This window comes from Notothenia rossii, assembly GCF_949606895.1.
Source record: "Notothenia rossii genome assembly, chromosome: 4".
NCBI classification, from domain to species: domain Eukaryota; kingdom Metazoa; phylum Chordata; class Actinopteri; order Perciformes; family Nototheniidae; genus Notothenia; species Notothenia rossii.
In genome coordinates this window covers 41,323,240-41,348,329 of record NC_136902.1, presented here as the reverse complement: position 1 = coordinate 41,348,329, position 25,090 = coordinate 41,323,240, and the positions used below count along the sequence as shown (strand labels likewise).

General features: G+C 42.4%; 1 protein-coding gene across 1 annotated transcript in view; it reads left to right on the top strand.

Annotated features, from left to right (window-relative positions):
* LOC307036677 (ski oncogene-like) overlaps positions 1 to 24,882 on the top strand; it is a 77,511-nt gene extending 52,629 nt beyond the window's left edge. Inside the window, exons 2-7 of the mRNA XM_079677205.1 lie at positions 13,479 to 13,595; positions 14,256 to 14,371; positions 15,422 to 15,726; positions 16,930 to 17,252; positions 19,003 to 19,233; positions 21,346 to 24,882. Of these exons, the coding sequence (XP_079533331.1) occupies positions 13,479 to 13,595; positions 14,256 to 14,371; positions 15,422 to 15,726; positions 16,930 to 17,252; positions 19,003 to 19,233; positions 21,346 to 21,525 (1,272 nt within the window). The 3' untranslated portion in view covers positions 21,526 to 24,882. The remainder of the gene's footprint in view (positions 1 to 13,478; positions 13,596 to 14,255; positions 14,372 to 15,421; positions 15,727 to 16,929; positions 17,253 to 19,002; positions 19,234 to 21,345) is intronic.
* The last annotated feature ends 208 nt before the right edge of the window (positions 24,883 to 25,090 follow it).

The window sequence follows — 25,090 nt, the reverse complement described above, 5'->3', positions numbered from 1 at the left end:
TCTTTGGGTTTTAAAGTGGACTATTCAGGCATTCCATAAAGGGTTTTTGAATACTGAGGACTAACATGTTCTGGATCAAATAGCATCCTGAGCGGCTGCTTAAGCTCTTGTTCATTTTCTATGCCATGCTAGTTCAAATGGGGGATGATTCTAGGAAAAGAACAAGGTCGAACAAGCTTAAGAACAAGTCATGACCTAAAAGTAGAAAACAGTGCCCTTTCATTATTGTTCATACTGAGTGAGAGTGTGATATTCTATGTATCACTCAGTACAGTTTTAAATGTTACAGTCTTAACGTACTATCTTTGGCTCAGGATTATAATTCTAAGAAGAGCAATCTGTTCTGAACCAAGACATGTTTGAATAAAAACAGTTCTACAAAGGCCTGTCACCACAACAACTTTTCTTGCATGATTTATTGTGCCAAAAATAATTGCGATAATCTATATTATTGTCACTTTTTATGCTGCTGATAAAATGATAATATGATAGCATAATAATACAAGTACACCCTTTTTAAAGAGCAAAACACTTAAAATTCTTGAAAATATGCACTTGGATACGATGAAAAATAAAACCTCACGACCAAATCAGTAGATAAATCTGACTTTCTGGCTTTATTAACAAAATATTATTATGATAATATATAGTACAAAAGGCCCTTGATGATACAACAGCAACAACATTTTGTCAAGTGTGTTATATCTTGTTCAATATATGTTGTTTCTTTGGTTATGCGTCACTTAATACAGCTTCATATTACATTACATTACATTGCATTTAGCTGACACTTTTATCCAAAGCGACTTACAATAAGTGCGTTCGAGCAACAAAGTACAAACTTGAAGAAAACAGAATCATATAAGTACATCAGGTTTCATAGAGCTAAAACATTTCAAGTGCTACTCAACTGTCTTTAGATAAGCCAGTCCTTTGTTAGTAAGTGCTTTGTTAGTAATTCTATCGCTCAAAGTGGAGTCGAAAGATATGAGTTTTATTAAAAGTTTAAGACAACATAATAGAATGTGCATTATTTATGATGCATTGTAGCCATAGTCAAACTGTGTTGGTGAACCACAGGCGGCTCTATGCAGTGGAAACATTCTCTCACTCCAACCCACCAGTGTCTGTAACGGTGGCAGCTCCCAGTGTCTCATGAGGAGGCATCTCTCTAAAGCTGCTCCAGCTGGAGGTGTCAGTGAGAGAGGGACAGGGACGCAGGATTGGAGGTTAAGACTGTAATTGGTGGTCCATCCCTGCCCCAGGTAGTGGAGGGCTCCAGGGATGAGGCTTTAGCAGGCGTAATGATGTCTGTAAGATGAGAGGGGATTTGAGTGAAAGCCCCCACCCTCACTTAAATCCCCCTCTTCCTGCTCTCTTACAGGAGGATCCATGCAGCAAACTGAAAGTGCAAGGACACTCTCAGTAAGGCAAACCATTATTAGCCACTCCAGGCCCATTTTAGAAAGTCTAGCAGACCTTTTAGCCTATTAAATGCAATAAATAAGAATGGGTAATAGTTACGAACACAATTCCTTTAATATTTCAAATGTTCCATATTATATTCTGATACTCGATCAGTGAAAACTTCCTGTCTGAAGCAGGGAGGGGGTTTATTTTATGCTGCCAATCTAAGTGTAGTTAAGAAGGATACTGTGACTTAGGTGGTAATGATGGGCGTCTTCCAATCAGATGGTCAGTGCTTTGATACCCAGCCTCTGCTGTCAACATGTTGAAGTGTCCTTGGGCCAGATACTTCACCACAGTTACCGCTGTAGTCTGCAGTACTGAAGTGTCTCTAAATGACATGTCATGTACAAGGAGGGTTAAGAGTTTGTTAGGCATTGGGATGATATTCACAATTATGGCATGTTTATGTTGCAAACATGTGTGTGTGTGTGTGTGTGTGTGTGTGTGTGTGTGTGTGTGTGTGTGTGTGTGTGTGTGTGTGTGTGTGTGTGTGTGTGTGTGTGTGTGTGTGTGTGTGTGTGTGTGTGTGTGTGTGTGTGTGTGTGTGTGTGTGTGTGTGTGTGTGTGTGTGTGTGTGAGAGAGTTTGCACAGCCCTATCGGGCATGTTGCCACATGTTAACTCATGTGCATCAGTCTGGGGTTGGGGTACTCGAAATCAAGGCCAGCAGCACCCCCCCCCTCCTCCCAGTTCTATTTATGTATTTGCTCAGCCATGCAACTTAACCCCTTCACAAGCAACCTCAACCTTAGGGCACGTTACACGCCATGTAGAAGTATGCCCCAGGCCCTGCATTTCCCCATCCTGCACACAGACACACTCCTCCCCTCTCCACCCGTGATTCACATCTGGCCTCCTTTGAAACATAGCAGCTTTTTGCACCAGTGCAAGGAAAAGAGCCATCAGCAGATTCCTCTGCAATCAAGCCGACAAGCTTCTTCCAACCAGAACTAGGGAAATAAGAAGTGTTTCAACTGAACTCCAGGCCCTTAATCAGAAATACTGTATAACATTTTAAAGGGTGTCATCTACTATTATGTTCTAGTAAGCATTAACTCTTTATACATGACACACAATCAGAAGTAGTTGCACACACACACAGCCAGATCAATTGGTGAATCCAGTAGTGTGCATGCAGGGATAAGAACAACTTTAAAAAGTGAGCAAATTCAATTATCCAGCTTTTAGATGGCTCTTAAACATTTGCTGCCTAAGATCATAAAAGGGACATTAAATTAATGTTCTGGCTTTCTTCGGCTATCTAATAGTAAAGCAGCAGACATGAACTCCATAACCAGGGTTTGTTTATGTCTTCCCATCAGTGTCATCCACCGTCAGAATGATGAATGTAATTAGGACTGATTGATATTCAATCTACTGTAATGATGAAAGCACACTGTTTCATTCTATTTTTGTATAACATTTTAAAAGGGTGCTTTTCTTAAGCTAAAGTTGTGATTTAGCTGGCTGACTGTTTTTTTGGCACTGTACATTGGAAATGTAAATTGCCAATACATTTACAAGCCCATATTAGCATTTTAACTGCTATTTCTTAATAGATAAACACACATAAATATATTTGTTGGGAATAATTGAATCATATTTCTAGCGGGCAGGTCAATATTCTTCTGTGATTACAGTTTATCTGCTACGTTTACAATGTAATGTACACATCTTAGTCACAATGTGCAAGAAACTATGATTTCTTATCCAAAATAATATTATAAAATATATTAAAATATAATCAGATTTTCAACCCCTAAACATTTGCCTCAATACCCAGTATTGGCTGCAAAAAATGGTCGATGTTGCACATTGGGGACCAAGTATTAGAGGTCAGATATCAAATGAATAATGACATTTGTCTTCAACACTAACTTCACAAGGTTAATGACACTCACTGTACACATCCAGCCTATCTGTCTAGCATGTTAATGTTAGCATTTGATCCTTTTAAAAACAGCATCAGCCAAGCAAGGGATGGAAAAGGAAAGCCATGGAAAAGTCCAGCTGTATTTACTTAGCCACCCACCCCCCGTCTCCATGTTACGCTTCTGAGCTTTCCGTCTCCTCGGTGGGCCGATCCCTGGCTCTCTCCGGCTGAGAAGAGCCAGTCTCTAACCATTCCCACGGAAAGAGTTGCCAAAGCAAATTTGGCGAGAGGAAATGAAGACCCTGCTGCCTTCCCAAACCTCCCAATCTCTTCCCTTTCCTTCCCCTTTTTCCGTGTTCATTCAGAGCTGTCCTGCATGGCCTTCGTGGAGCAGAGGGCGGGCTCTCTGTTGCCTTCCCTCTTATTATTCTTTCTCTGTTCTTTTCCATGCATATCACTGTTGTCATTTGCAACTGGTAATGTTGGTGACCTCCATGCTCTAGGTTCAGTTGGAGATTCTACACAGTCCATCAGGGAGTGTGGGCTGTTACAGAGAGCTTTGGTGGTCTAGCACGTTATGAGTCTGATTGTTTTTATGGCTTTTTGGATTAGCTGAGTTTTATCCTGGAAATCATCTGTTGTTGCTCTCTGCTCAGACTTGATCCCTTGCCACACACTGTTTACGCTTCTCTTTCTTTTCCAACCCTTGTTTGTTTCTTCCATTCTTTGCCATACTGTACTCCCTCCTGTTTTTTCTGATGTGATTGGACATGTCAGCCCTTTTTCCCCTTCGGAATAGTAACTGGTTGAGCCTCTGTGAAGAAACACTTTATTCATTTCCCTGCATATTTAAAGGGTTCCTTTATCCAGAAGTTGTTTTAAATGGTTGCTACAAGTATTGAACCGTAGGCCTAGCTACAGCAGGAGCTTTGGGAGGTTTCTCTTGCCCCTTTCACACCAACCGTACCAGGGCCGGTTTGGAGCTAGAGCCTGATAAAGAAAACGGCTTATGCCACAATAGGATAGCAACAAGTAGTCAAGATAGTCAGTTTAGCTTTGGTTGCTATGCTAACATCACCCATTTTATACCAGAGAAACTTTCATAACAGCGTTGTGATGCCAAACAGCGGGCAGCACTGCAGCGGTCGGTAAATGCCGCTGAAACACATTAATAAACAATGAACCACGGCACTCTGGAGAAAAGTACAAGGGTTGAGAAGTAGTTATTTAATTTAATCTGGCTTCGATGATTAAAAGCAACACGATCATCGACCCGATGGCGTTAGGGAGAAAATCAACGATGTAAACGGTGACGTCATGACGCAGCCGCGGCAGCACCAGTTGGGCTCTGGGCGGTGTGAACAAAACGGGGCTGAAATGAAAAAAAAAAGATCTGTTTTGTCTACGAGCCTCTCTGGACTCTTCCTGAAGTATAGAATGCATTGTAATTCATTCCACTACATTTTCTGGGGGGATTCTCAAATATAAATTGTGCAATAAGTAGGAATTGAAATGTCAGATTTCTAGCTGTCCCTCCAGGAAAACGCTGGGAGGCGACAGGAGAGCTAGCAGATTTGACTCTGAGGCAGTATCAGTACAAGCTGTTTTTGGCGAGGACTGTGGAAACAAAGTGTCTTTTTGTTTTTCTTTCAAGTAGCAGGGGAAAGTAGGAGAAGCTTCCCTGCTAATAAGATACATGATGGCTTATGTGGGGAGCCGTGGTACAGGCAGGTACTGCTGGGGCCTCCGCTCTATATACAGCTACCTGATAGTCTGAACATCTGCTATTTGTCTGTACACACACATGCACGTGCACACAGTCCTGTGTTTCTTCCCCTGGCAGGTGTCTTTCCTTTCAAGTCCTCACACGGTTCTCCAACTATCTAAACAAGTTGGAACTCGCTCTTTATAACTTAAATAAACACAGTTACTTATGTGCTGAGCGCAGGGGAAATGACTCCGCGCTGTATCAAAGTGAATAATAGATGAGGTAATATCAAGTGTAGTCAGCAAACCAGTTCATCTTGAAGTCGGAACTGCGCCTCATCAGAGTCCGGGGTAATGAGATTAATGTGATCCTTCGCAGAGCAGCGCTGCAATAGTTTGACTGTAACTATGTAAAGTGTTTTTGCTATTTACTTCACTGAAGACAGAGACCCTATTGTTCTCTGTGACTCCTCAGCCAAGGAGACGACGGTGGGATGAACTAGTTGCCAAAATTGGAGTTCTGCGTGTGTGTGTAACCCACAAACATACAGTCGAGGAATCTCACTCGGCTGAGCAGCCACGGCGCTCGCTGTATTTTTATCCTGCATGTTGTTCTGGGTGTTGAACTGCACACACTGAGGAATTAGCACAGAGAGGTGGGGAATCACAATCCCTTTATTCGTCCTACAGAGGGGACATTTAAATCGTAACAGAAAAAGTGAAGATAGAGACACAAAAATTAAGCACTATTAGATAAAGGGCAAGCACATAATATTTAAGATAACAATTAAAGGTTATTACAATTTACAAAGTACACATTCGGGTAAAAAAGTAGCAGCAGCATTCATGAAATAAATTAAGTGTAACATGAAGAAATTAAGTAATAATTTAACTATTGTACATAATTGTTATTGCACAACAGCGGTGTCACAGTCTTTGTTTGTTTTGTTATTGTTTGTTTTTTTACATTATTGCTCTTTGGAAAGAGTCCTGCATACAGCTTGTTTGTTTCCTCAACAGTTAATGAATTCATACTGGAACCTGAGAGCTGCAGGTCAGCCCTTTTCCTGCATACATTCTGGAACCACATGTTGTCCAACACCTGTTTGTTACCCGCCATATGTGGGATTTGCGTTGCCTGTTCTGTACGAGGTGAGCCAAGCTCTGCCTCCGGGGGGGGGGGGGGGGGGCCTCCCTTCACACTACTGTGGGCCCCTCAGCGAGACATGCAGGGAGGCCAAAGTCAGGTCACAGGCAGGGTGCGGCTCGCTCGCCCTTCTGAGTGAAGAAAGAGCAAAGAAAACATTGTTTGGCCTTTCATCTGAGCAGAGTCTCGGGGAAGTTGAATAGGAAACCTGTTAGGCACCATGTCACTACACGCTGTGTGTCTCAGCTATGCAGGCCTGACACTGGCTCACATTATGCAGGTAAAGCAAGAATGGGCTCTCACAAAGGTAATGGCCACAGTGATCAGTGGTATGTTGCAAAGAAAATATAACTACAGTGGTATGTTGCAAAGAAAATATAACTAAAGGTGCACTTTATAAAACGTTCAACCACATTACATTATCTTCCTCAGCTGTTGGAGTTTGGTTGGTTTTCATGGAGATTTTCCATGCATCTAGAAGTACAAATTCGAAAAGAAAACGGCATCTGTTAAGGCAGTCCATGAAAATCCAATAGAAACTACACAAATAGCAAGTAAGATAGGACTTTTTGCAAATTCATCACTCATTACTGAGCAATTATATACTTTTTATTTGAAGGAATTAGTAAAATCATTCTAAAAGTTGATATTTTACTAACCTGATAGCTCCTTCATGGAGTTCTAGTATGCCAAATCTACACATGAAAGATAGTTACCTTCTTTTATGTAGTAATGTATTTACTATCAATTGACAGATTTTGCAGTTATATCATTAGGGGTAGTTGGGGTTTAGTTTATGTCCTCCAGACCGCACTGGAAGCTTTTTTAACCCCGGGTACTTCATTTAGCTGTGCTTTTGCAAATTATTCAGCTTGCTTTCTTTCTCTGCGACTGGAATCTTGCTTGTTTGTAGAGGACATCCTGTAATCTATGACACAGGAAACGCTCTCAGACAGATAGATGAACAGGGCGGGGTGGGGGTTCTGAGGGGATGGAGAGCGAGAGGAGGGAGTTGCAGAAAAATGAAACAAGGACACGGGTAAAGATAGAATTACAGACTTTCTGAAAAAATAGTTGTGGCTCAAGAGAGGCGTTATTCCAAAGCGCTTTCATTTGGTGGTCCTGTTTTTTAGCTCACAGGGCAGGTTTCACATCAGCTGGGATCCCAGGGAGATGGAGTTTTCAGAGGGCGGTCATTACAGAAGTCTCTGCGCTCCCCTGAAGGCCCCTTCTGGCTTCTTTCCAGCAGTCCAACAAGAATAGCCTTTCCTCCAAATGTGTAGCTTTCTTCACTGCGGCTAACTCTAATTCCAACTTGAAACAGAAAAGATATATGGACACGTTGGTCAGAGAACTTATTCGTGGGAGTTGTCAGGAAGCTACATCTAGGATTTCTATTTCCACCAACTCCCTCAATACAGTCTGATCAGCTGATCAAAACTCTCAAAAGTCTGACTTTGCAGTTAACCTGCTGACAAACAACCATTTTGATTCATTAAAGAAGCAACAACAGGGTAAAGATCCCAGGAACATTTCATGTATCTATTTAAGGATCTCTCAGAGCTTTATAAAGATGTCTGCAGCTTAGTGAAAGTATAACAAGTTTCACTTCCACAGTTATGTTTCTACTGTTATGTATTTATTTCTCTAAACTGCATATATCTGCAGGTCCCCCAAGATGGGATCTCTACATTTGGGCTGCAGTCGAAAAGTCCAAAAATCAGCTCCTATCGTCTATCCCTTGACCTCTGAGTGAAACTGCATAGGGTTAAGGGATAGTGGATAGGAGAATTCAAAAGGATTTAGGAGAAGAGACTGCGGTGCTTTAGAGAATCCGACTGCACTTTCACTATCCAACGTGTTTATGATGCGCCAGCGGACGTCATTTTGTGCGTCTGCTGCTGTGGGGAAACTATGGAAACTACAGTGTTCTATACAGCGGACTACAACATGGATGTTTAATAAGAACGAGGGACTACTGTAAACTCATCTAGAGACTCTGCACCGTGCTCTGATGCTGTTGCTTTATGCTTTATGAACGTGGACAACAGAGAAACATTCTTCATGACCAAAGTTGGAATTGAAATAAAAAAGGAAAGTGAAACTTATGCTCGTCACCCTCTCCCTCCGGTCCACATTAATACAAATGATCCCAATACGTATGATTGTATGAACTATGAAAATATCTTAAAATCAATACAAATGTATTTATTATAAACGTTAGTCCTTAACATCTATCACTGTGTATATCACCCTTCAAACATCTTTTAAAAGTTGAACAAACCCCACACAGCTCAGTGAAATGTTGACTTTATTTGATCATTTCAGTCAAAACTAACGTTCATATTTCTCTTTTTGTTTATAATACTGATGAACGTTCAAAACAAAGCACTTTGGCAACTTACCACATACGTTTTAAAAAGCTTAATAACCGTAACTTTCATGATATAATTTCTCGGTCATAATCGGTTGTTTCCGTGAACGGCCGACTGTTGTGTGATGGCAAATGCTGCGGCTGCAATGCATTGTGGGGCAGCCTTTTCTCCTCTCCTTTTGTAAAGGGAGGTACAGTAGTTCCTAAGCTAAAGGAGGCTATAAAGGAAGTTTGCAACCTCCTTTCCTATCATCTAGAGAATTTGAGCGGCTCTTATCATGGCTGCCACAGAGGTACTTCCGGGATAAATGGACTATTCGACTGCAGCCCTGGTCTCTGATCCATCCATTAAACGTCCCTCGCATGTGTAAATGAAAAATGTAAACATCAAGTTATTTACTGCATAATTGTGTACTGCAGAGGCATTAGAGTAACAACACACATAGAACCTTTCAGAAATATCAACACAAGCAGAAATGGTTTCGCTAGGTACATTTTTTAAAGATATTGTTTACTATAATATTTTCAAAAAATGCTCTTCATGTGTTTAGACAAACATCACTAGTCTGCAGACAGAGGAAGTGTTCTGAAGCAGAGTTTCAAAAGAGCGTCTCAACCGAGAAGTCTGTTATCACCCCACCCATCCTGTCTCTGCCACACACACACACACACGCACACACACACGCACGCACGCACGCACGCACGCACACACACACACACACACACAGCCATACTAAGAGACATGTACACCCACATCCACTCGCCCAGACACGTGCTCACACATGAGCCCCTCTGTGGCCCCCCCTGTGGCCCCCCTCTGGCAGCTGAGACGGGGCTGCCACTCTCACTATTTCCACACATGCTTCCCCATGACTTGAGGCTTTGTGAGTTTCTCATGCAGTGGCTATTCCAAGCTACCATGTGTAAAGTAAGGGACTGTAAATTAGCATTTCACAGATATGTGCTTCAAACATCCAATATTGACATTTTGTGTCATTTCTTGGCCAATATCCTTCCTAAAAAACTAGCTTTTAGAGCACAAAGCACTGGGACTCCTTGGAATCATGAATGATGATAATGAAGTGATATCTAACTTTTAATAAAAGGCTAACGTCATCGCCCTGATACCAGGGTAATGCTCCATATTACGAGGTGTCATACTCTCACTGTGAGGTGTGTGAGCTGCTGTCTGAGCAAGTCTAACACACACCTCTGCTAATCTGAAAGCCTTATTTTAGAAGTGTGACATCCTGTCTATGCTGTTTAATCCACACCGGATCATAAAGGGGATGGGTTGCAAAGTGCACGGGTATATGCACACACTCACATTATTGTGTGTGTCTCTGAAGGTTAGCCCTGCGCTATCATTTGCAGCTGTAAATCGCACGCTTATCAGCAGAGCAGTGTAAAGGTTCTCATTCACCTCCAGTCAGGGTCTGAGTGTGTGTGTCTGAACGTGTGTGTATCAGCGCAGGGTTTCTCATGTTTTCTTCTCACACACCCTCCGCCACAGAGCCCCATTTGTTAATTTGTTATCCGAGGGACCCTCTTAGGAATATATCACTAATGGTATCATTTCACATGAATCAAATTAAATGTAAATGACTCCTCACTTTTGCTCTGGAAACAGCCCAAAGCCTCTGACATCACCAAGCCGCCTTCTGAAACAGGAACTCCCACCCGGCTGTCTGTGCTCCGTGCCGCACAGTCCCACTGTTCAGTAATCTAGACATGCAGATTTCTCCCTCCACTCCCCCCCCACCGGTGGCCCCATAAGCTCCGCTGCCAATTGTTGACCCCCGACGCTCTCCTCCGTCCAAGATTACCGGGCCGGATCTCGCCCTGATGGAAAGCTGTTGGCAACCGGTAATCCACGAGACGAGGACTGGCACGTGGCACAGAGACTTTGCCCAGAGGCTGTGTGTGTGTGTGTGTGCGTGTGTGTGTGTGTGTGTGTGCGTGTGTGCGTGTGTGCGTGTGTGTGTGTGTGTGCGTGTGCGCGCGTGTGTGTGTGTGCGCGCGTGTGTGTGTATGTGTGTGTGTGTGTGTGTGTGTGTGTGTGTGTGTGTGTGTGTGTGTGTGTGTGTGTGTGTGTGTGTGTGTGTGTGTGTGTGTGTGTGTGTGTGTGTGTGTGTGTGTGTGTGTGTGTGTGTGTGTGTGTGTGTGTGTGAGAGAGTGTGAGAGTCCAATGAACTGCAGGCACTAGCCTCTTGCCTTGATTTCCCGCCCTGATTTATAGGACATATCTCTTCATATCTTGATAACACACAAACCTCAGTAAGGACTCCTCTGTATTATGTAGTGTCTTTTTACTAGAAACAAATCTTCTTTAGATCAAGAAAGGCTTTTGACCCGGTAAATACTACACTTTACGATGATACTTTATTTTAGGATCAAGTCTGCATAGTTTTTCTCGCAAACCAGCAGCTCTATTTCCAACATCAAAAAGGACAAGAAAGATACAAGAAAACAAACATATAACATACTTTTACAATGAATGAAGAACCGCCTCCATTGGACTCCTTTGTTTACTTCAGTAACATGATGACATCACTATGTGACACTCGGCCTCCTATTGGCTAGCACTCCGACACATTGAACGTGATAGGCTAAGGGGCGGGACATCTCTAAGTGGTTGACCAATCACAACAGAGCAGACCAGCTAACCAATCAGAGCAGACTGGGCTCTGGTTTCAGACAGAGGGTGAAAAGAGGTGCTGCAGCACAGGCAGTATGAGAAAAGAGCTTTTTGAACATTAAAGCATGGAGACATGTCCCAGGAGAGACACTACATACTGATATACACCTGAACATCAGCACATTATGCCCTCTTTAACAAATATGTACTGCAGAAAAGAGCGTTGTTGGTCAGGGAAACCGATGGCGTTATGGAAAGTCATTGAAAGTCATGGAGCTGCACGTCAATGGACAGCTGTCCCATCGGCAGACCTTGTCTAGCCACGCTACTTTCCTGTGAGAGCAGCTCTGATTACACAGACATGTGGCACAGCATGACACACTGCCAGAGAGAGAGAGTATCTAACCCCATTACAAATGACCACCTGTGGACACCACGCAGGAGGGGTGTGTGTGTGTGTGTGTGTGTGTGTGTGTGTGTGTGTGTGTGTGTGTGTGTGTGTGTGTGTGTGTGTGTGTGTGTGTGTGTGTGTGTGTGTGTGTGTGTGTGTGTGTGTGTGTGTGTGTGTGTGTGTGTGTGTGTGTGTGTGTGTGTGTGTGTGTGTGTGTGCTCACTGATGTTGGCCGCACTACTCAAAATAAGAGTGAGGGCACCAGAGAGAGTGTATGATGAGGGAAAACATCCCCTCTATAAATATTGTTGGTTTGACAGAGCCGGCATTACATGTGTGACCTCCACTTTCACACACAACCTTTAAACAGTGGGTCAGAACAAAACGCTTGTCGAAGGTAATTCCACAACAACACACTGACAGCTGAAATACTTTCATTTCAGCTGTCAGGAAGAATCATGGAGATTTAACAGTCTAAAAAAGATTTGTTTTTGCACGCAAGTTCAATGCTATTATAATACACTTCACAATATTTCATATTTGTGGAATAGTTCGATCATAATGTTTGAATCCACTTAATTGTTTTAAAACTACATATAAGTGGTACATTTCTTAAGTTATTTCATATTATTTGTATTACATTGCGCTCACAATTTTGTTTAGGGATTTGGATTATTCATTTCCTGCAGCACACTGTGTTCAATCAATTATGCATTGCTGTTTGTGTGTGTGTGTGTGTGTGTGTGTGTGTGTGTGTGTGTGTGTGTGTGTGTGTGTGTGTGTGTGTGTGTGTGTGTGTGTGTGTGTGTGTGTGTGTGTGTGTGTGTGTGTGTGTGTGTGTGTGTGTGTGTGTGTGTGTGTGTGTGGCAGCTAGTGACCGCCACAGCTTGGAGAGACTGAGGTCATAGCCACGAAGCCTAACAGAGGAAGAGAAACAAACCCCTGCTTGTTTTTTTTCTGTATGGGTGTATCTGTGTGTGACAGACACACACACACACACACACACACACACACACACACACACACACACACACACACACACACACACACACACACACACACACACACACACACACACACACACACACACACACACACACACACACACACACACACACACACACACACACACACACACACTGCCCCAGTTACCTCTAGCCTCCTCTCTTGGCTGCCCATGAGCAAACACACCAAGCTGTATTGGATTGTGTGTGACAGAGTCAACACCACACCTACATTTAAACACACTTCCAGCTATCAGACACCTCCACTGGCACTCGCGCATACACACCCACACACACACACTCTTATTTGTCTGTCTGACACTATTGGGTGCACTCTCAGTTCACTGACATTATAGTGTGACAGCTCTTAGCCAGCTGCCAACCTGTGCAGTCACATCACAAGGGAGCAGCAATCCACCCAGCGCACATGTGTGAGTCCTTTTCAAGCAGCACGGATCCTGTTTATATCTTGAAATGTGTCTGTTCATAGGTATATACATATTTGTATATATCTTTGTTATTGTATTCGGGATTGTGGAAATGGTATTTTTTTATGTGACCAAACGTTTTTTCTTTTTATTCTCAGAATTCAAAATGTTATATCAGATTTATTTTCATTCTGATAAGAAAATAATGTTTCTCTCTTTCTCTTTTTTGTTGAAAATCTCAGAATTCTGACTTTAATCTCAGAAAAGTAACAACTCCAATTTTGGTTGTACTTTTGGTCACGTCCCAAAGATCTTTCCTCATGTAGCCCCTAATCCTCTTCCATATTACACGAGCCCATTATGTCTTTGTAAAAAATACTGCCTAAGTGAAATACAGCTAGATCAAATTATTTAAAACTTAAATCAAATGTCTTTCTGTTCCTCCAGGCATCTGACCCCGTCCCTATCAAACGGTCCAAACATGAAGATTTCCCCTCGCCGGCCCTGCAGTCGGACAAAGAGAAGCAGCACGACTGGCTCCAGTCCCTGTCCGCCGCCAATAAGGTCCGTGTTGCTGAGCTCAGGGGGGAGATGTTGGTGGTGACGCATGAGATGAGATGTGGTGTAATATTATAGGCTACAGAAGTTTTCGGATGAGGGTAGCGCTTAAATTTAGATTTGGCACACGGTGCTCACAGAGGGGGTAACTGTAGCCGCCATGAGCCCCCCAGATTCACTTACTGAGAGGCAGCGCAGTGTAACACAATACAACCACAAAAATAATGATGAATGTCCCCTGTGAAGATCAATATTCCCAAAAAATCCACTGTGAGGATACAGTTAGAATGTCTTCAACAATTCATTGGTTGCACAATTTCTTACAATTACACATTCACATTCAAAGGACTGAGTACAGCTGATCACATTGACTGCAAGCTATAGCACTGATAAATATATCACACAGAGAAATAATACAGTCTAAAGTTGCAGAGAATTGGATTCCTAAAACCAGTGTATTCCGTCCTCAAACTTGTTGTCAGGCCAGCTACAATAAGCCTGTGTATCAAACATAAATGCTATGTTTCCGTAAGTGTGTCCTTAGCATATCAAAATGTCTAGCACTGCTCGTCAGCATTGAAAAAATGTCCTCCAAATGCAACAGTATTTTTTGGTAGTCACTTTTGTTACTTGTAGAATAATGGGTTTATGTTTGTCTTTTTTCAGGGGCTTAACTGCATCCAGCCCAGACAGAGACCCTCAGCTTTCAGACCCTGGTCCCCCCACATCTCTGCTGGAGAGAAGGAGCCCTCCAGTCACCCCCTGGCCCTGCTGAGAGACAGGTGAGGCAGCACAGCACCAACACACCTCACTCACATGACAGAAGAACATGACAGCAATAGGGTGCTTCAGAGAGGAAATACTTTTGAAGTTAGCATTGCGCTGGTTCCCTCGACAAGAAGCCAATGTGTTTTTTGTATTGGATTCCTGCAGAAGATACACACCGTGGACACAAGCGCCAGAATCAGAGGCTAACTTTTGGCTAAAACAAACTAAACCATTGTTTACTGTAACGTCATCACCACTAGGCTTTATGTGGCAGAACACAATCTGTTTACCACAGACCTTTAGAAATATAATCCATTAAAACTCATCCCTGCAGAACTAATATCTAGACTTTAAGGAGCTCTTACTGCAGCAGAGTTCGGCCATTTTGTTGGGTTGGTTCTGATGAGCTGCTCTCGCTTGTCTGGGTGGGCTGGTGTCAGAGGGTCAAGTCTGACTCCACCACAGCCTCCCACACTCCTCCACTTACACACATTTGACACACACTCACACTTTGGCTACCCACTTGGCATGGCGCTGCCAGAGCAGGCTGCACCATATCACAGAGCCCAGTTTCTCCTAAAGTGGGAGGAGAGAGCTGCAGGCACTTAGCTGAACGCTTCAATCTGTATGCTACTGTGTTTGCATGCATGCACAACTCAGCTCCTGGTTATGAAGAAACCTTTAACGCTTTGTACATACATTTGAGCTGCACAATTACTGTAATCACAATCTTATTGAAATTGCATTTTGGACTTGTGCAATATTCAAATCTCAGGAGGCGCAATAGTTGGAAAATATAATTTTTAAATAAATATTGTTGATTTGCAGAGATGTCCCAGCCTTCAAATGAATACTTAATAGAACATATTTGTTGAATACAGATCCTCTTATATAATCCCACTCTGATCATTTACTATATTTTTCAATGGTAATGAAATGTATGATTCAATCATTTTCAAAACCTCCAATCATATCACAATTTCTAAATATTGCAATTGTTTACTTTTTCCTAATGGTGCAGCCCTAAATTAAATCTAAATTGTCTTTTTTATCTTTTCTCAAAGCTTCTACAACTACAAGAGTATAGAGAAAGCGGTGGCCCCCAATGTGGCCCTCACACCGCTGCCCCTGGGGAAGGTAGGTCCAATGTCCCTGTCGGTACCCAGCACCTCCCACCCGAGCGGAGGTGAGCCCCCGGGCGAGGGCGCCAGCTCCAGGCCCCGCAAGAGAAGAGCCACAGAGGAGCTCCAGCCCCCAGAGCCGGAGCCCCCCTGCCCCCCGCCCGCAGCCGCCAGCAAGCCGCCGCTGCCCCCCCCTCAGGACGACAAGGAATCTGAGATGGAGATCGAAGTGGAGAGCCGCGATGAATGTAAGCAAACAACTTAAGAAACTAGAAATGTTCAGGTTCAAATAATTTACTGTCATATGCACAGCTGCAGTGTAAATATGCAATGACCATCCCAGGATTCCGCAACAATGCAACATCAATATACTGTATAAGACATAAACCAATACAAATAGTGCAAGAAGAAACTGAAGAGAAATAAAATAGTGCAAGAGAATGTTGCAAGACTAATTAGCAAGTAATGCAGGAGAATTTCACTACATACAAGTCAAATAAGATGAGCTTTAAATAGAATGTAAACTGTAATGCTGTACGGTGAAATAATAGTGCTTATTGTTATAATAGATAAATACGTGAGATGCAAAAAGATGATTGATATGATGTGAAGGTGCAGACTCGCAGGGTTTCCGCGAGGATCTTTTCTCGTCGGTCAAACGTCCGAACGGAATTTATTTTACCGGACACATTTGAAACTTACCGGTCATGTTTCAATAATAATAATAATAACAATTGTGTAGCAGAGTTTCCGTTAGCAGGTAATTACCGGACTAGGACCGGATATGCTGATGTTTAAAACTCAGATAATGGGAGTCATTTTTATATTGCTTCAGTTATAATCGGAACAGATCGAAAAATTCAGATTCATTTTTCAATAAATGATTCCACAAACAACAAACAACATAATTATTACATTCAAAGAAACTATTTGTAGTAGATGAAGTACATTATTCAAAAGTTTAAATTAACTTTGAATAATAACACGGGAGAAACGGATCCTCTCTTTTCCTCTCTGCCTCTCTCTCCTGACAGCCCGTCAGTTTCTCATGCAGCGCGCCAAACAGTGGGCGGGGCTTCAGGTGATTATGCAGCAGCTAATCTGATCTCTCTCTCGTCCGGTTACACTTCACTCGCGTTTATGTCCATATCGATCAGATCCAGCTCTCCTGATCGGCCTTTATAGAGAGCACAGCTCAAACTATTAAGAGTGAATATCGGCCGATAATGATCGGCGGCCAATCCATCGGGGCATCGGACATTTTGACCGGCAGGTTTTGAATTTACCGGTTTTTATTAAATTTTACCAGCTAAAAACCGGTAATTACCGGCTAACTAAAACCCTGGCGCAGAGGTAGAATGTGTTATACGGGGCTGATACACCTGTAAACTTAGTTTCCACCAGAGTATTTTTCACAAACCTCACCCCCGTGTCCTGGTCTCCCCCCACAGTCACATCCTCCCTGTCCTCCCTGTCGTCGCCATCCTTCACCTCGTCCAGCAGCTCAACCAAGGACCTGAGCTCGCCGGGGGCCCTGGGGCCCGTCTGCACCGTCACGTCGGCTGAGGGCCCCCCTCCCACACCCGCTGCAGCCCCTGTGGCCCCCTCAGAGGGGGGGCTAGAGTCGGAGCTGGAGAGTCTGAGGCAGGCGCTGGACAGCGGACTGGACTCCAAAGAGTCCAAGGAGAAGTTCCTGCACGAGATCGTGAAGATGAGGGTGAAACAGGAGGAGAAGCTGGGGTCCGCCCTGCAGGCCAAACGCAGCCTCCAGCAGGTGGGGACCGTTTGTGTTATCAACAGTAACCCATTCGTAATGTACTTTCCCTTCCCGATGAGAACATTGATACACGTTGCATATATGTGCGTTGTTTACACGATTAGGTCCGAGGTGTGTTTAGGATAGCATTTAGCAGTTAGCAGTTAGCACACGGACAGGAGGCAGAGGGAAACTGTGAGCTCAGCTCCATTCAGAGTGACTTATATACACACATCACAAACTCTGAGAGACTTGACTACGTTACAACATGGCACTACTTGAGATTTGAATTAAAACATTTCTTACTTGTTATTGTATTCAGAGACATCCGTGCATCAACAAAAATAAGCAAAACTATATTTATTCAGTTTTCATTGATCAAAATGTAAAAGTGTGTCACTTAATAGCACCTACATCTCACCTCATAAATGTGTGACTTTACCTGGACAATTCTTCATTGAATGAGACTTTGCTTGGATTCAAGACTAGCTTCAACCCTTCCAGCTTCAACTTGAACTTGCCGCAGATGTTTTTAATACAGCTCTGCCAAAGTTGTTTGCAATGTATATTAATCTCCGTACCACACGTATGAGCAAAGGGCTTTACCTAAACTAACCTCTGTGCCATTCAAGTCCACCAACCAGTCAAAAAGGTCACTGTTACGAAATCAAATGTGGAGAAACCTACACACCATGACAAACGGCCTGATATAACAAGATCAGCCGTAATTATTGAAATGTGCAACCCTGTTTATTAAGTGTCTATTCTAACACGGATATGCTATATATACAAGGAATATGAAGTCATGTTAGTGATTGCAGCATGGTGTGTTCGACTGTTGGCTGAGAGAATGCCATTTCCAAGCCCTAGCGGCTCACATTAAGCCTCTCTGTATGTTCTTGAAATCAGAGCAGACAGAAAGTTTTCAAAGTTGGCTCACTGAGGAAATGACTTGAGCTCAGGCATCAAAATGTAGAAGTGGATTAGAATCCATGATGACTGTCAGCAAAGCTTAGCATGAGTTGGCAAGTAATAACAATGAGAGCGGATATTGCAGCGAAGGGAAAGGCCAGACTTCCATCTTTATTTTTGGCCTTGGACTGAGAACAAGAAAATGCAGACGAAGGAGTCTGAGTGGGAGAGCAGCACTGAACACATCCTGAGTGAGAAAAGCTAGTCCAGCCTGACAGCATTCCACTGTCACTCTCCATCAGAGTTCACAGGAGCTGTGGAAGGCAACATCAATCCAACCAACCGACAACTTAATGAAATGTGGCCTGACTTAAAAACAGCCGCCGGTTCATTCCTGCTGTGTTTAGCGACGGTGGGGAAAGATTGATGGGGATTTCACTGTTCTGTAGGAGCCAACAAAGCTTGACATGTTTGTCTTAACTGCTGCACACACACACACGCACATGCACACACACACGCACATGCACACACACACACACACGCACATGCACACACACACATGCACACACACACGCGCGCACACACACGCGCATGGACATGCACACACATGCACACACACTTCCAGTAAATGAGAGGAAGGAAAGCTAAATGCTGTGAACCTGGGCTGGATGTAAACACTAACATGGACACGGTAACAGGCTCTGCTCTCAGGTGTCAACGCCTCAGAAACATAGCAAAACAGCCATGTGACAGATACATCCCCGACATTAACAAAAGTTACATAAGCACCTCGAGACACAATCCCTCTATGAGAAACTCCCTCTTTTTGACTAAGTTCTACATGTCTTTTTTCCAGGAGTTGGAGTTCTTGCGGGTGGCGAAAAAGGAAAAGCTGCGGGAGGCGACCGAGGCGAAGCGAAACCTGAGGAAGGAAATCGAGCGCCTGCGAGCCGAGAGCGAGAAGAAGATGAAGGAAGCCAACGAGTCGCGGATCCGTCTGAAGCGGGAGTTGGAGCAGGCGCGGCAGCTGAGAGTGTGTGACAAAGGCTGCGAGGCCGGGAGGCTCCGCGCCAAGTACTCTGCACAGGTGAGTTAACCTGCACGCTAACGTAGCTTTCAATCGCTTAGGGTTAGGGCAGGGGTCTGCAACCTTTTTGACCAAAAGAGCAATTTTTCCCCCTTTTCCACACATTTGTTTTGTCTGGAGCCGCAAAACATATTTGATAGCTTGATAGCTTATGAAGTTGTATTTATTGTTATATCATAGACAAAAACTACATTTTTTTTTTGCATTTATTATGTATTACATTATAGAAAACAGTTTACCTCTAATAATAATAAACAAAGAACTCTTATAAGGAGAATCAAAAACGACATACACAGGCCTACTTTAAAATAAATCCTCTGCACATTTGAAGAAAATTAATATAATTAAAATGTGCCCAAATAAATAAAACATATAGCTGCACCCTAAAACTAGTTAACTGACTGAATTATGACTGAAGATCGTCAGCTGTCTTCCTCTTCCGTTTTTCTCCTCGATACGTAAAGGCTGCAGCACCTTTGACAACTTCTCTCTATATATCAAACATACCGGTAAACCAGCATCTTTTGCTGTGAAAGCATATAACTCTGTCCACACAGAATTAAATCCTGTGTTCCTCCGGTACTTTTCTTTGATTTATCCATAGTTCGCTCATCGAGCCGGGGGTCAGGTTATTCACCTCCAAGAAAAGGCATTGGCGCAGGACCGTAGCAGGATGTGACGCATATTTTAGCTGACCTAATTAAAACCACTTTTTAAATTTTCTTGTGTCACAGTATCACCTCAAAATACAAGATACGAAACATTTTCAACTGTGCAACAAAATATAAATAGTCCTACAAATATTTGTATTTCATTTCCTTCTTATTTTTGTCTAAGCTCAAGGGAGCCAGAGCAGAGGGCTTAAAGAGCCGCATGCGGCTCGAGGGCCGCGGTTGCCGACCCCTGGGTTAGGGTTATAGTGTGTACCAGCTCTCATTGTTTGCCTGCAAATGTTGAGTACCCCAAAGTTGTATGTTATAAATGTATAGTACGGGTCTCCAGCTCTTAGAAACTGCTGGATGCTAACTTGCATATGTTGGGCAATTTGCACAATTGGCATAAGTTGCGTTATTAAGCATTAAATATGCGGACACACACGACTTGGAACATGTTGGTGTGGTTTTGGAGGTTAATGAGGATGTTAAATAAATTCCTGATATTTACAAGAGGAATTATTGCATTTTTTGTTAATTGGTTCTCACGTCGGGCTGATTTTGATACATTTTGTTCAATGTTTTAGTTTAAGGGGACTCAAAAATATTTTTTCCCCCCTTAAAATGTATTCAACATTGGGGTTGGGGTACACAACCTTTCCGGTTTCCCATTGCTGGCAAGTAGACTATAAAGGTTGGTTGTGTCCATGAAACGTTTCTTAATCTCTCAGTGATACTTGAGTAACATGGGGAGCGTTTAAATTAAGCCAAGTGTGGCCCGGCATGCAGACAGACACTAACAGTGCAATGTGTACAAATGTGATGGCAGAGAGTCTAGACCATAATGTCAACACTCTCTCAGTAATTGCAGAGTTTCACTGTCTCAAATACACTCAAGGTCAGCAGAGGAGAAGGCAAGTAAAAAAAGCCACATTTCCTCTTCCACAGTCAAAAATAAATGGGTGTAGCCCAGAGTGCACAGACGTGGGATAAGTCCTGCTCCAAAGGGAAACAGGAAGAGACGTTGGCTTCCTTCAGGCACCATGGGAAATGCAGATTAGACAAAACAAGAGGGAGGTTATGCTCTCAAGCTGGGTCTGTGAATCCCCCCTCAGAGACTGCAGCCGCTCTAGAAGGCTGTCATTAACAGAGATCTATGAACTGATAGTGGAACACACAACAAAGGGAACTTTTTACTAAAACTCCCACATTGCATTGAGACTGTCTCTTCAAATATATGCTCAGATCTAGAAACTTTTCTATGACCTTGTGTCTGTAAGAACTTATATTGACATAAATCAGTTATGTAAATCACAAGTTGTTGAAATTTTGAAGCCAATCTGCCAGTCAAGCAAGAGTGTATGAAAATATCCTTTGAGTTAACATGAATAGGAATAACTCTGTGTACACAGCTCAGCCGTCCTTTAGTCACATCTGCTTCCTGCCATGTGTTCCGCAGATCGAGGACCTCCAGATGAAGCTGCAGCACGCCGAGGCCGACCGCGAGCAGCTCCGAGCCGACCTGCTGCTGGAGCGGGAGGCCCGGGAGCACCTGGAGAGGGTGGTGAAGGAGCTGCAGCAGCAACTCTGGCCCAGCGACAAGGAGGGGGCGCCTAAGGACACACTCGCTGAAAACTAACCCAGCAGCCAACCCCCCCCACCCCCCCCCCCACCCCCACCCCCCAATCGCCTGCCATGATCCCCATCTTCTGGCCCCCACCACTCACAAATGAAAGACTCTCCGAGCAGACACAGAGAGAAGAAACACCCATGAAAAATCAAGTGAGTGCTTTCATGGAGAAAGACTGGAAACACTGCAACATGGAAACAGGTGTTGCTAAATCAAACACTGACTTCCAAACTCACAGAACTAAAAACCAGGATCACAAGAATAAAAAGCAGATTTGAGGGGAGATCCAGGGACAGGCGTCTGTGATGCTAGTGCTGAGAGACGATCATGTTATATTAGAGTAATGCAGCTGTGGAGAGGAGGGGGTCACACTTAACAGACCGGAATAATCTCCTCCAAACGTCCCCTCGCCATGACGAAGATGGAGGGCATTCTGAGCTATTTAAGAGACTACATAGCAAAATGTAAAGAAAACATGAGATGGTTTCTGTTTTTCTCTGTGCTATTGAAGTTTAAAAATATAAAAAAGATACAAATAAATCAGAAGATGAACATAACAAGCAAATGAACTTCCCACAGTGCCACCGGGGTTTTGTCGGTTTTTCAGGAAGCCATCGCAGTCCACTGAGGGGAAAAGCATCCAGTTCAAAGTTCTTTTCCTCCCATTGTTGCTTTATAAAATCATGTATTTCTAATTTCTCCAAGTGGTGAGTGGGCTTGCATTTGGCTAGATCCTCCTCTCTGTGGATCACACCCTGGATTGGGAGTTGGGAATAAAAACATGCCGTGTTAAAGGCACCTTTTAGTGAGCACTTTCTGGATGGTCAATAACAACATCCAACATCTCAGTGTTGCTGCCAATAAGCCACACTCTGTCGCCTTCTGTTATTTTAACAAAACCCTGAAGTGTGTATCTTGTAAAGATAAATCCTCCAGATGTGAGTGTGGTTTTATTGTCTTGTTACACTCGAGTGATGAGAGCCGGTATGTTTTTACTCCAAAGGATATCAGAAGCATCACCTATGACATCATGGTGGGCTGGATATGGTGACAAGAACCACCAAATGTTCATTTTAATTAAATTAAGGTATGTAAATATAAATGTATGTTTTTTTTTTTTTTTACTTTAGAATAATGAATCGCACTTTGTCATAACAAAATACTGTTATAATGCATTGTACTCCCACTATTGTCTTCAATCTTACTTTGAAAAACACCATCGTATACATGACTGCTACCATATAAATCCAGTAAGCATTATCTTGATTATATGCATCTCCAATAAATACTGTTGTTCTGTTTTCTAAAGGCAAAGTCTTGTAAATAAATGGAAAGAAAGAACCTCTTGCTTGCTGATGCAGTCTGGGATTGTTGGACAATTTTGGGCTAAGCACTCTCCCGCTTTTGTAAAATAATTGACACAAATATCGCACCCGGTTACAACTCTGACAAACATCATTAACAGCATGTGAGGTGATTGTTATTGGAGCGTGAACTAAATTCTCATGTTGGAGGAATAAAATGTAATTTTATTCAAAAGGCAGCATCCGTCACACAGTGGGTACAATGCAATCAGAATGTACATTGTGTTAATGCTATTTTTCCTTTGGTTGTTGTTGTTTTAAACATGGAGATATTTTATTATTGCTTGTCTGTTATGTTCACTTTCTTCAATTGAAAACTCATATTTTCTTTATGCATGAAATTTGAGTTTGCCATACATATAGTCAGTTATTGGGCATTGATACTGTACATGTCAAGGTTTTATTGTGTTATGCAATATAAAGCAAATTGTCTTATTTAGAAGAGGAAAAGGTAATACAAAAACAACACAGTATATTGTTCTTAAGGAAACAAAACTCCACTCTTGCAAAAAAAACTAAAGACAAAAAAAAAAAATGCAATGCTGGACAACCTCAAGTGCCTGGACGCGGGCGAAGGGTTTCCAGAGAAGGAAAACTGATGATGACGCTGCTGGGGGTGTGGCCTCTCATCACCTTCCTGTTTGCAGGTTTCAAATCAAAAGCCCCTCCCTCGTTTAGCAGCTCTTCTTAACAGTATTCTTAAGACTAACCAGTTTACAAACTTTGTTCCTTTTTCAGTGCTGAGAGTAGTTGAACAAATGCTAGACGCTTCAAGCTTTTTTTCTAAATGAGTGCTTTTTCCTTCTTTAGAAATCAATGATATGCATGTTCAACATTTTTTATAGAAGATCTTGAAAAGCCACTTGCTTCGATGAAATGTTACTTTGGGTTGTATATAAAGACTGTTTATTCCCAGCTTGTTGAGGATAACACAGAGGGCATTATGTTAGAAGCCCTTTTCTTATCTAACATTACTGATGTTGCTCAGAGAACATTGCGGCGTCTGCTACTTTGGCAGACCTAAAATTGGTACATTTTGTAGTTGTTTTTACACTCAAAGAGTTGATAACCTATGCGTAGTTTACTTTACTCATGGTTTTCTACAAAAGAAGGGAGAAAATAACGACATTGGCTCTTCACTTTCCCGCGCAAAAAGAAAAAGCCGTTCAACAGCGTATTGTTTTCTAAAGGAGAATCATTTTGCTAAATAATGGACAATAACGCAGCAATAACAGTCCATATTAATAGACAAATACTAGCCAGTGTGAGGATTTGAATAAGAATTTACAAATGTAAATATTTTTTCATTTACGATATTGTATAATATATGTACATGGTGTTTCCTTTTTCAAAAAGAAATCTTTTCTTACAATAGCTGTCTTTTTTTTGAATTTGTGTTTTAACTGAAATGTTTAAAAAAAGGCAGTGCGTAAGAGAATATTCCCTACATAAACATTTAATCAATTTCTTCTCATTTTTTTTTTACTGTAGAGTCTTTATATTGAATGACTTTTTTCACCAGTTCATATATATTTTTAACAGTATGTTCAGTATCAGATAGCAGACCTAGCGTATGGGTGACACACATACACACACACGCACACACACATGCACATAACTACGCCACCTTGCAGATTGTTTCCCCTCATCCTCATGTATCCTTTTAGCCCTGTGCTGCTGCTAATTCTATATAAACCTTACAATTCTAGAAATATTTTTATGTAAGAGGTAAATGTAAGCTTTCCCATCATTAATGCCACATATACAGTGTGAAAAAAAGCTTGGCTTATTCATCTATCTTCCTTGTTTCCCAAATTTTTTCACGCCTTTTTCCTCATTCCTCCTCCAACGACCCTTCCCTTCTCTCACGACACGGACTATATTGTAAAGTAAAGGACTTTATGAGATTATGTTTGAAAATAGCTATGCTTATATACTACAGTGGCTGAATGTACAGTGTATAGATGCATTACCAGAAATAAAGTTGTTTGTCCAGATTGAATGACCCAGTTTTCATATTTTTTTGCTGCATGTTGCATAAACAATGTAAAACCTATTTTATCTGTGCTTTTTTTCATTTGAATTAATTTCACTGATGAATTTAGTAGCAGAGGAACACAATTTAGACCTTAAAACAATTTACTTTATTCTATCTAATGCAACTTAACCTATATTAAACCCTTTTTTAAACTCCATGCCTTCAATATGTC